This window comes from Olea europaea, chromosome 20 (assembly GCF_002742605.1).
Source record: "Olea europaea var. sylvestris chromosome 20, O_europaea_v1, whole genome shotgun sequence".
Classification (NCBI taxonomy): domain Eukaryota; kingdom Viridiplantae; phylum Streptophyta; class Magnoliopsida; order Lamiales; family Oleaceae; genus Olea; species Olea europaea.
This window is the reverse complement of record NC_036256.1, coordinates 4196201-4208642: the sequence shown is the minus strand read 5'-3', so window position 1 is coordinate 4208642 and position 12442 is coordinate 4196201. Positions and strand designations below refer to the sequence as shown.

The following is a 12442-nucleotide window of genomic DNA, read 5'->3' as shown; positions in this document are numbered from 1 at the left end:
TTTTATAGATTTTAAAAAAAATCTATTTATTTATTTTTAGAAGAGTTTGTTTTTCTGAGATCTTTATTTTTCATTTTTATTTCTAAGAATTTTCATTTCTTTTTAGATTTTTTATACAATTTTTAGAATATTATTCCAATAAAATTTTATTTAGACTCTTACTTTTCTTGCTTTAACTATTTTTACTAAAAACACTAAATACATCAAAAATATATTTGAGTTTTTTATGTTTTAAATTTTACTTTATTTTCAAAAAAAATTAAATTAAATCCTTATTTGATCTCCATTATTCTCAAAATGCATTTCTCTCTTATTTTCGACTAGATATTCTTCAATAAAACAATATCATTCACAAACCCAAAATTTTTCCTTATTCTTAACCACATTCTCCATCAATCTACTATTTCAAAATGTATTCTTAGCCAAATAATGGAGTTCAAACAAGGGCTAACAAGTTATGAATGTTTTGCAAAACTAAAAATTGAAAACCGCAAACTTTATCAGCTATGTCTTAAGGTTTTTCCCCCAAGTATGTAACACTAATTCAAGATAGAATACAGCAAGGACAACTGGCTACCCAGCGTAATAAAATTCAACAACAAAAAAAATTGATAAAAAATAATACAAATAACTGGCATCTTGAAAATTTTGATATCACATCTCAGCACAAGTTTACAGCTCCGAGTGCATCAATGCCTCAAAGTTCAAACATGCATTATTGAGTCATTTCCAATAGTTACTAATCGAGCTTAACAGTATCTAATATAATTAATCTCCAGTAATCTTAGAACCTGTTACAACATGGCAGGGTTTCTTGAAGGACAGGTGCTTAATTGTAGAGGTTAATTCCTCCCATATTCAGCAACATGCTTCAAGCATCAATGAAACGGATGTCAAAAGTGTTTGGATGGATCTGCCACACATTCAAGGCTGCATATTCCTCTAAACATTCTTTCAACTGGGCTTCACTGTATCCCTGTTTAGAACAAGTCCAATAAAAAAGTGCATCATCAGAACCCAGGAGCAAAAACTATGAGCCTTAGACAAATCAGAAAAAGAGGTGTTATGGTTTAACCTTGATTAACCAACGGATTTCTCTTTATGCATTACATACATCAAAAATGTGTGTAATCAACTAATTCAAGAACAGATGTAAAACCAAATGTAGAATTGCTTATAAACAATTGAGAAAAAATGTCCTCATAAAAATGAAATACTCTCTCATCAGATAAATTACACTGCATGATGCATTTTCGGTTTTTTCTGATTTAATGAAACAGATCCATTTTCATTTGTGGTTTTCCATCTCACAATATTGAATTATTTAATTACTAGTGTTATTCTTTGTTCTTTCATTCTCTTAATAAATCCAACTTGCTGAGAAGAAAATCAGAGCAGCGTGGTAGAACCATGAGTGCACACCCTCGAATGGACTGACTTCCAATTAAGTTAATATTGAAGTCACTGATACTATCTCAATTCATTATGGCAGTTCCCCTTAATCGAAGATGAACTCCTTCTAGCTTTAAAAACTAACCTTTCTCGAAATCCAGTTAAGTGCATGGGCATAGCTCAGGTCCATCTTGTTAGTCCTTGCAGCTTCATCGCGCAAGATTGAATAAATATCAGAAATTGCATCCAAACCTGATCTCTGTCGGTCATCGGAATACAGAGAGAATTTCGACATTTGCATTAATCTAAGTGCCTCGTCTACATCACTCTGAGCGACGGTATCAGAGAACCGGAGTCTAGCAAGAGCCTGAAAAGAAGTAAATTAGTTTCAAAGAGGAACTATATTAAGAATAAAGATGAAAATTATCAAGAGTAGTTTCTCCAACTATGGAAGATCATTGTCCAAATTAGTCCACTTGAAAGTTTATGTTGAACTGGGTTTCACATTTCATCTATTTGCCATCTCAGGCTAGACATCACCAGTAACAGAAGTCCTCGTTTGTACACTAACAGATAGGAGTTTTATGTAATAGGTGAACAGAAACTCACAGCTGATATCCTAAGAATGCTGAGCAGAGTTCTAACAGTTGTATAAGAATGAGGAGTATTCGATCTTGCTTCTTCTTGTCTGATGCTGGAATATGCACTGGCTATATATTCCTCCAGCTCCTTTGGGACCGAAGGAGACAGTTTTCTTGCAGCTGAAATATATGCCCTGGCAATCATGAACAAGAATCCAACTCAAAGCATGAGCAACTATATGCAAAGAGTGTAAATTATGTATCATGTGTCTGTGCAGCAGGTAATGCTTTAAACGAGGCATCTCATAAATTTCATAACTTGCTGTGAATAACATAAAGAGGAAACAGGTTCAGAAGATGAAAGGAAATACCGTTCTAGTTGGAAAGCAAGTCTATGTTCTAGGATAGTGCAACCACCACAGAACATTAACTTTCTTTTCATTCACATGCATTTATTCTCAAATTACCCAGACGAACACAAGCAAAATTATTTCTAGCAACAAGCTGGACCAAGTTAAAATTATAGGAATTTACCTTAGGATAGAAGGTTCAAGTGGAGTGAACCCAAGAGCTGGAGACTCTTTATTCTGGTGGACATAGACAACATGCCTAGCCATTTCAAGATCAGTATCCATATCTGCTCGATCTAGGATCAACCACAGAAGATCGAATCTTGATAGAAGAGCTGGAGGAAGATTGATATTTTCAGCCGGAGTCCGCCTTAGGTCATATCTTCCCCTTTAACACAAAAATGGGGCACAAATATATCACTAAGCTTCTAATTGAACAATGTATTTGGTAAATAAATGATTTTGCTTGGTGGCCTTGAGCACGCCTTGCTTAGACCGAAAAATTAAATAAACGTTGTGCAAGGCACTGCACATAAAACTGTTCTAAAAAAAACACAAAAAAAGCATTGCATGCAAATTGGTCTACCAAGCTGGATTGGCAGCAGCAAGGACAGCCGTCCGTGCATTCAAAGATGTAGTGATCCCAGCCTTCGCGATGCTAACAGTCTGCTGCTCCATTACTTCATGTATTGCTGTACGATCTGATTCATCCATCTTGTCAAACTCATCAATGGCACATATACCCATATCTGCTAGTACCTGATAGAAGCGGCGAATATGATGTCAATGGAAAGAACGCTGTCATGAGATAGTAATTTAGATGCTTCACGAGTTGTTAGATTTGTTATTTCTCACCAGTGCTCCGCCTTCTAAGACCATTTCATTTGTCACTGGATCCTTCTGAACAGCAGCAGTTAGACCAACTCCACTACTTCCTTTACCAGTGGTATACACACCTCTGGGTGCAACATTAATTATGTGCTTGAGAAGCTGACTTTTTGCTACCCCAGGATCACCCATCAAACAGATGTGGAGATCTCCTCTAATCTGCAATTTTATTGATGAGCTTCACTAGATAAAAACATGGTGAAGAAGATTCCAAAATGAAAAATAAAAAATAAAATTCATGGAAGGGAAAGAAGATACAAATGTTTTCCTTGTGTAGTTACCTTCATCCCATCCTTTAACTTTCTATGAGGGGCGCCTACTAAGAGAAGAAGAAGGGCTTTTTTAATATCTTCATGCCCATAAATTTCAGGGGCTAATGACCTTGAAAGTTTATTGTAAATATCACCATCCTCAGCTAAGCGTGAAATTTGTTCTTCCTCGTCTCCTCTGAGTTCATACCTGCACTTGAAAACTACCATTAGGTTCAAAACCAAGCTCTATGTTATAGTCCGGATACTTCCATAAAATGAGAAACTGAATTGTATATCCTTTTCGGTGAGAAATATACAGGTTTGAGGATATTTCTTATATTTCTCCAAACAGACTAACAAAGAAAATCAAGAAAATATCAGATTCAGTATCTCAAATACACTGCACAAACATAACATAGTTAACAATGCCATGAAAATGATTCCCTGTTCATTACTTCCTCGTATTCGTCATTATCCCTCCTTTCGGAAGGATTTCTCTCGAAAAGCTTAAAACAAAACTTCATTTCAAAGTTATGAGGGTGGATGCGATAAAATCGTCCTATAATAGCCTTGGGTGTTACAGGATAGCTTTTAGTGATCATGCATAGACAACATAGAAAAGAAAAAACACAAATATGGAACTTCAAAATGGAAATTTATCCTTCCTTCAGATGTTCACGAATTGAGGTTAATTGGTGTTACATGAAATGAAATTCAGTCAATAAAGTGAAAAATGGTAAAATGGCTTACTCTTCATATTTTTTCTTGAAATGGTTGATAGACATGGCCTCCAAGTATGTATCAGCAATTAAGCCAGCTCGCATTGCTCTAAATCCGGTGTATGGAATCGGAAGAAATATGCCTGACAGTTCAACAACATCACCAGGAGCTACCTGACATTTTGAGGAGAGGCACATATTAACAAGCTAAGTAATAAGTAAAAGAAACCATCAAAAGTATCTGGAACAAAAATCATGCTCTGAGAGAGAAAACAGTTGCAAGATAGATTGCATTTCCTCTTTTAAATTTAGCTCTAATTCTGTATAGTTACTTAGAAAATAACAAGCATCTTATTTTGGTAGCGTGTGTCAGAAAATTACAACTATGCCTTTCTTTCAATAAAATTTGAGTTGGCATTTTGAATAAATTAATATTTACAGCAGAAAGAGAATCTAGTCAAGCCCAAATATTATAAACTGGGCTTTTTCAGCTACGGATGCAAATTATCAGGTAGTTCCTTCTGAAAGAAGTTAGGAATATCAGATATCACCAACCTTCCTGGTGAGTTCTCCCCTAAAATGAACCGTCATTGATCGAGGAATGTGACCTTTCGGAACATGTTCAGCTAGCTCTTGAATTTTGGCCTGAAATCAGTTTTAAATTCATGCTAAAGGAACTCCAAGTTGTTGAATATATCATCACCTTAAATCAATATAAAGATTAACCTCCTGAAACTTCAAAAATTTTGATGCTCTGAGTTGGAGAATAAGGTTCCCTTTTGTTTGATTTGTATTGCAGCGTTTGGATGGGCACACAAATAGAGGCATAAATACCCGAGCAGTAACTTCCTGTTTATCGTATATAAATTGAAATTATAATTAATTAAATGGAGTCAAGGATATCGAGATTCAAGAATAACAGTTAAACAAAGCAATACCTGGTAGATTTCAAATCCACACTCTTCACATGTGTATACAGCAACCTGCATTAATGGTTTGACATCTGAACAACGTGTCACAATGCCAGATATCCTGACAAGTTGACCAATATACGAAGCTTTGACCTCCCTAATTGTGGAAGGTCTCCCTTTTGAAGATGCTCTTATATAGACCTCACTGGCTTCCACAAAGAGAAACTGTTAGTGGCCTTCCATTTTTCCTAATAATATAAGCAGATAAGTTACATTTTCTTCTCCCTTTTACTTATAGGTTTCCACTTCTTGAATCTATTAGACATTAACCATCATTATAGCCATTAGAATCTTGTTTCTTGAATAATAGTAAAAGTACTTAATGCAACCTTAGCCAATAGTCAGTAATGTGGACTACTGACTATGTAATTTGTGTGACCTTTCTATTTGGGTTTCCACTACTTCAAAGTGCAAGCCATTTTTTAATTTATCATCTTCAGCACCCTTTAACAAATAATCATAAAAAGCAACAGAACTGAATTCTGCTAGCTAGTTAGCTAACGACTATATGTTTTTTCTTTTAAGCCCCAAATATCTAGTAATTGAGGGCTAAGCATAAGACAATCAATAGAAAAAGGAAATTAGCAGTCTTTCAAGAAAATCTTACAAAAATCGCCTAATTTCAGGAGGCATCTGCTGTCGGGGATCAGAACCGTCCGCATTCTCAGTTCCTTCCTCCGACCTCTGGGTCATCAGAATATCATGGTCATCATCTGGAAGAACCTCTGTAGGCTCAGGCAGTAGCTCATCGATGGCATTTGCAAATATTCCAACATACCTTCGTGTATTTTCAGTGACCCGCCTCAAAAATTCTTCATCCGAGTCTTTATACTGTGTTTTTTTTTTTTTTCCGAAGACAATACAAATTAGGGCTTTAAAATTGACAAAATAAAATAGAAGTAAAATGAAAAAAGTTTACATCAATTAAGTCTTGAAGCTCGATCTGGATGGCTTTAGTTGAGCGATTTGCAACATCTTGCTGAAATCAGTAAATTGGGAATATAAATTACTTCAAAAACCTAATATATCAAATAAAATTTCCTCCTTTTTCATTTTATGCTATTTTTTCTCAAATATAAAGAAGAGGAGACGAGAAACTGGAAAAACTCACGAGAATTTTCATATATTTAGCTTCACCATTCGGATCTGCAAAGTTCAGTAGAAAATCTTTTGCAATATCTGCATCCAAAAATTAAAAAAACAGTGAATAAAATAAGATGTAAATACTGTATACACAGAATATGTGAGTAGAAATTGCCTTTGTCTCGTTTGAAGTCAAGGTCATTCATGGCGCCGTTACGGCCTGCAGAGAGTGAGAGAGAAGTTGGGAAATGGCGGCAAAATGTAGAGGAGGGAGGATTAAAGGAGGGATTTGGCGGGAAAAATGAGAAAATTGCATTGTGGCCCTTGAGAATATTAAAATCATACCTTACTCCTTGATGTTGTATATCGAGTGACAATGATCTTCAACTTTTAATTTTATACATTATGATCCTACATGTTCAAATTCCACTTGAGAAGTACAACAATGAGCAACATATAGCCCCCATTTGGTAACAATTTTTCACTCTAAAAAATTAAAATTTTAACCATTATTTTACTATTTCAGTTATCATTTTTCACTTCTTCACTTACAGGAAAGATCCACTTTTCCCTGTAACGATCAAAAAGTCAATCCTCATAATCACCATCGAACGGCCTATAGCATTTTCTTGTTAACGATTTCCTGAATGGTTTAATATTACAAGAAGCACTGGCGGATTCAGCACCTGGCGATCACCCGCGATCGCAGTTGCTGGATCCGCCGATAGCCAATTTTTTTTTTCGACAATAGATAAATTTTAGGTTATAAATCTGATAATACACTTTTTATCTAAACATTTCTTCTTGTCGAGTGGGTTAGCATGGTTATTACTTCTTGCATGTCCCAGGTTCGAATCCTCAATAAACCAATTTTTATTGTACAATTTTTTTAGCTCTATAATTTTTACCAAAAATTGATGGAATGAGAAGATGGGGATTCGAACTTGGAGCTCTTGCTAGAATAGTTAAAGATTTGACCATAATGCCATTCTATGGATTATGATAATGGTGTTAACAAATTTATATAATTTAGATCTTAGTGTGTTTTAATACAACAGCAAAAATTTAAACCCGTGCTCTTCTTTCAAATTATATAAAATTTGGCAACAATGTTATTTGATGAGTATGGTCTATTCTTATAAAAAAATTTATATATGTTTAATTTCAACAAAATAATTGTTATATTTAAATTTTAGGTCTTGTTTGATTCCCACTTATTTCAGAATATATTTTTCTCTATGTTATTTTCAACTATATATTTTTTTAATAAAATAATATCATACGTAAATTCAAAATTTATCCTTATTTTTAACCACATATTTTCCATCAAATCGCTATTCCAAAATGCATTTTTTGCAAGGAAAAAGACATCAAACGAGCTCGTAATATTTTATTGGACCGACAGTCGGCAGTCAACGATCGCCCGTGCTGACTCAAAATCCTGGATCCGTCACTGACAAGAAGGGCCGACCCTTTTAACTATAACAATTATTTTGTGATTATCAACGATACTGAACAATTTGGATGAATGTTTGAATTGCAAAAGCATATGTAGCTCAAGTTTTATGTTTTTTTCCCTTTTGAGTTTTAAATGTCACTTTGAATTTCAAAACATATTATAAAAATAAAAAGTTCTTCCCCAACTAAAATTCTAACTAAATTACAAATTTAATGTAAAATTAAAATAAGTTGCTTTCAAATATTTGCTGATTGAATAAGTTACGATACAACTCATTGTTCAGACTGAACCATAATGACAGGACATAGCAGCATAAAATATTTCAAATTAGACAGACAGAAAACTCTTAAAACTAATCCATATCCTCTAAGGAAAGGCATAATTAACAGCAATAAATTTGCATTAAGATGGTGCAATTTTGGAAATTATTGAACTTCGAATATAAATCGAACGATGTCACGACGTTCTAGGCCATTATGGTGAAATTGGTAGACATGCTCAATCGAGAAACAGATGTGAATAAACCGACGGGAAAGCTAAGCCAATCCATCTTCAGTGGTGGCAAGTGAGGGCGAAACCGAATTACGCGATTCGTCATAATCGTCCCCTAATGGAGATTCTTCAACTCTAATCTCTTCTATCATTTTAACCACTTCACTCATTGTTGGCCTATTTTCAGGCTGTGGCACCACACAAGCCATTGCTATATGCAGCATTGACACCAGTTCTTCCTCAATATTCTTGTACCTCAACAATTCTTGATCAAACACTTCAGCTGTCCATTCATCCCGGATTACGGATCGAACCCATTTAGGCAAATCGACCGCGGTCCATTCCTCATCCACCTCCTCGACTGAACGAGATGCCGGTGAAGGGTACTGTGATGGAACCCTGCCAGTAAGGATTTCCAACAATAAAACTCCAAAGCTATATACATCTGCCTTTTGAGACAGTTTCTTGATTTCTGCCTGTTCTGGTGCTTTGTATCCTCCCAATCTGGCTATTGCATGAACAGGGTTCACAAGTAATGACAATCCAAAATCAGAAATGCAAGCAACTCCATTTTTATCAAGTAATATATTGGATGATTTCACATTCCCGTGAGGAATTCTCATGGCTGCATACTCTTCGTGTATTATCGCAATCCCTCGAGCCGCCCCCAAAATCAAGCTGATTCTTGTAGTCCAATCCAATGGAATTCTCCCTGGTCCTCTGTTTCCTGTTACCATCAAGATCATAAACAAAAAACGAATGAACAACATTGATCAAAAAAGACTGGAACAACTTTTAGATGAGATGGTTTTACAATTACCGTGGAGAAGATAATTTAAGCTGCCATTAGGGAGATAATCATAAACTAACAATTTTTCTTCCTTTGCATAATAGTAAGCTCTGAACCTCACAATATTGGGATGCTTAAGCCTCCCAATGACATCCATGTACTGTTCAAACTCCTTCCTTGAACATGGATTTGCATCCTTTAACCGTTTCACAGCTACAGCAAGTCCATCATCAAGAGCAGCTTTATATACACTTCCCAAACTCCCTTTTCCGAGCATCTCGGCCGATGCACGAAGCAAATCCTCCAGCTCGAACTGTTTCTTCCTATCGAAAAACACCAGTTTATTCTTATCACTACCGTTAGTCCCATCATTATCTCCGCCTCCACCGCCATTGGCATACACTCTCTTTTCACCGGAATAACTGCTTCGCATTGTGCCACCGTCACTCCCTGTCATTGATTTGGCATTACCGGATTGCCTTCTGCAGTAATATGCGATGACAAATGATGTAATCACCAATAGGATAACTGAATTTGCCACCACAATTGCTACTATTGATGCGCCGCTAAGTCTCTTGTGCTGTTTATGTGGTTCTTGGACTGACGACGAAGGAAAAGAGCTGGGATTTGATGGCACTGTTTGTGCAAACGCCGGTGATACGCCAGTGTATGTACACTGGGGCAAAGGACTACTCCCACACAATCCTTCATTGCCGGAAAAGCTAGCTTCGCCGTATCGGGTTATAAGGCTCTGCGGTACCACACCATAGAGCTGATTGTTCGACAAGTTCAAGTTGTTCAGCTGTAGAAGTGAGCCAAGGGACTTGGGGATAGTCCCTGAGAGTTCATTGTTCTGGAGACGAAGAGAGAGCAAGCGGGAAAGTTTGGAGAATTGAGTAGGAATGGCGCCTCTGAGGTTGTTGTCGGATAGGTCAATGCGGAGGAGACGGTGGAGAGAGGATATTTCCGGTGGAATTTCGCCGGAGAAATCATTGCTAGACAGGTAGATGAGCTTGAGGTTGAGGCATTGAGTGATCGGAGCGAGGCTGCCGTTGAGGCGGTTATCACGGAGGTCGAGGAGGCGGAGCTGGTCTATGGAGGAGAGGGAATCAATTGGGCCACGAAGGTTGAGGGATGGGAGGGAGAGGGCAGTGACACGGTTGTTAATGCACTTTACACCAACCCAATTGGCAGTGCATGCGGTGGCGCTGTTGGTGGTTGTGGTCCAGTTGGAGAGGAGGATGCCATGATGGTCGGTTTGAGAGCGGAAGAGGAAGAGAGCGGCGGTATCATTGGTGGTGGCGGCGGCGGTGGCATGGGAGAGTGTAGTACAGAGGAGGAGAAGGGACAGAAAATAGACATCCATTTTTCAAGAGAATAACGTAGAATGTAGGATAATTCAAGGTTTAATAAGTTCACTTGTTTAATAAAGTCAATCTAATATTTGAAGTCTAAGTCCCTGTTTGGCTCCGTTCTTATTTTTTCTAAAATTCATTTTTTATAATACATTCATCAACTTTTATAAAATCAGGACCCGTTTGGCCTGGCTTTTGAAAAGCCAAAAGGAACTTTTGAGATCCAAAAGTTACTTCGGACTTGTTTGATTAATTTTATGAAAAATGTTTTTTCTAGTTAAAAGAACTGTTAGAGAAAGTTGGTACAATATGACTTCCTTTAAAAGAATTTCAAAACAAAAAATTCTCTTAAAAATTAGTTTTAAGACAAAAATTAAGGTATCTTCTCATGAAAAGTTCTTCTACAAAAAGCAAAAGTCATACTGAACGAGGCCTTAGTACTGTTCGAAGAATCGATGGAGAAGGGGATTATTGATAATTATTAAAAGAAAGGAGAAATGAGTGAGAATGATTGCTGTTTTTCACTCTTAATGGAATCAAAGTGTAAAGAAATAATTCATCTACTTTTTCTCTTTTCACTCTTTACTTTCACTTATACAAGTGATTGGTGAAACACTTCAATGATAGGGATTGAGGAAGAAAGGAATCATGTCTGTAATACTAATGTCAACTCAGTTTTAATCCAATTTATTTTACATATTTTGATAGATATTGGTTCGTTCGGAAAAAGGAAAGCGGACAAAATTTGTTGACCCGACTAATGAACTCTAATGTAAGAAACGATTATGCCATAATGATGCGCATTAGTAACTTTTGCAAAGTTAATTTGGCGCTTCTAAAACTCCAAAGTTAGTCCTTATTTGATGGAGAATAAAATCAAAATTTTAATAATTTTTTATAAAAATTGATTAAATGTGTGATTGAAAAATTATTGGTCCCATAAAATGTGTAGTTAAAATTAATTGCTGACTTTGACTTAAATTAAAGTTCGAATTTTAATTTGTACCAAACGGGGTTAATATACTTTGTTATTATTTCGATCATGTTTAGTGTGTCGATGCATTTTATATTAATTTTCTGTTTAAACAAATTACTCTGACGCCCGTTTCGTAGGATTTTTAGTTTTTGCAGAAGAACATCTCGAGAAAGCTACCTTAAACCAATTTTTTTTTTTGTTAAAAACTCTTACAATTAGACATTTCACTTTCATAAAATTATACAAACGTGTACAAAAATAATTTCTTAATCTCAAAAATAACTTTTAAGTCTTTAAAAGTTTTATCAAATGGATAATTCTAAATGTACATAATTTGGTTTACCTACTCTCACAAGCACGTGAACCCCGCGTGAATAAAATAATCTCAACATGTGGTCCTCACACCTCTATTGTGAATGTATGTAAAGTATTATATATATATAAAAAATATATATATAGGTACATCTAGCATGGTCCTTACACACTTCTCCCCTTCCCCACGCACCATTATTATTATTATTACTTTTTCAAATAATTGAGCGAAGAAATGGGTTACAGCTTGTACTTGTTACCAAATTGGTATCATTTAACAACGGGAATTCAAGGCGCCATTCACGTTAAGGAAAAAAAGGGCCCCAAATCTATCAAAACAAGATCTTCAGTCAACACGTACTATATCATATAGAAGTTTTTTAAATTACTGTTTGTGGAAAAAGGAAAAAATGAAACATTTGACTTTCACGAAGCTTTGAACACGTTCGGCTAATACAGTACTAAAATAGAAGCTTTCAAGGCCTTTTTGATTCGATCAATTTTCCATGGAAATTTTTTTCATTTTTCACATTTTTCATTGTTTGATTGCAAAAAATTTTCTTGCAATTCGTTCCCCCCATCACGTAACCCATTTTCCTTGGTTTTGTGAAAGACCAATTCCCATGAATTTGGTAGAAATTGGATTTTTCAGTTTTCTTTTTTTTTTTTTTTTTTTTTTGCGATGGAACCAAATTCTATTTACAATTGTAAAAAAATCTATCATTTTAGTTGACAATTTTCATGAAAAATAAAGCCAACGAACACCAAAAGATTCAAAATTTCAACATTTTTTAGGTGAAAAATTATACCAATTAAACACATT

General features: G+C 35.6%; 2 protein-coding genes across 2 annotated transcripts; both read right to left on the bottom strand.

Moving 5' to 3' along the window:
* Positions 1 to 605: 605 nt before the first annotated feature.
* Positions 606 to 6483, bottom strand: LOC111369456 (DNA replication licensing factor MCM7). Its single transcript, XM_022990975.1, has 15 exons — positions 6411 to 6483; positions 6264 to 6331; positions 6072 to 6131; positions 5760 to 5983; positions 5120 to 5297; positions 4908 to 5030; positions 4737 to 4826; positions 4213 to 4355; positions 3493 to 3670; positions 3179 to 3370; positions 2910 to 3082; positions 2508 to 2711; positions 2002 to 2167; positions 1538 to 1759; positions 606 to 976 (listed from the first exon to the last, which is right to left on the bottom strand). Exons 1-15 carry the CDS (start codon positions 6439 to 6441, stop codon positions 872 to 874), a joined length of 2157 nt encoding a protein of 718 aa, XP_022846743.1. The 5' UTR covers positions 6442 to 6483; the 3' UTR covers positions 606 to 871.
* Positions 6484 to 7909: 1426 nt separating this feature from the next.
* LOC111369455 (leucine-rich repeat receptor-like protein kinase PXC1) lies at positions 7910 to 10363 on the bottom strand. The gene is made up of 2 exons (XM_022990974.1): positions 9007 to 10363; positions 7910 to 8913 (listed from the first exon to the last, which is right to left on the bottom strand). Exons 1-2 carry the CDS (start codon positions 10340 to 10342, stop codon positions 8231 to 8233), a joined length of 2019 nt encoding a protein of 672 aa, XP_022846742.1. The 5' UTR covers positions 10343 to 10363; the 3' UTR covers positions 7910 to 8230.
* Between the last annotated feature and the right edge of the window lie 2079 nt (positions 10364 to 12442).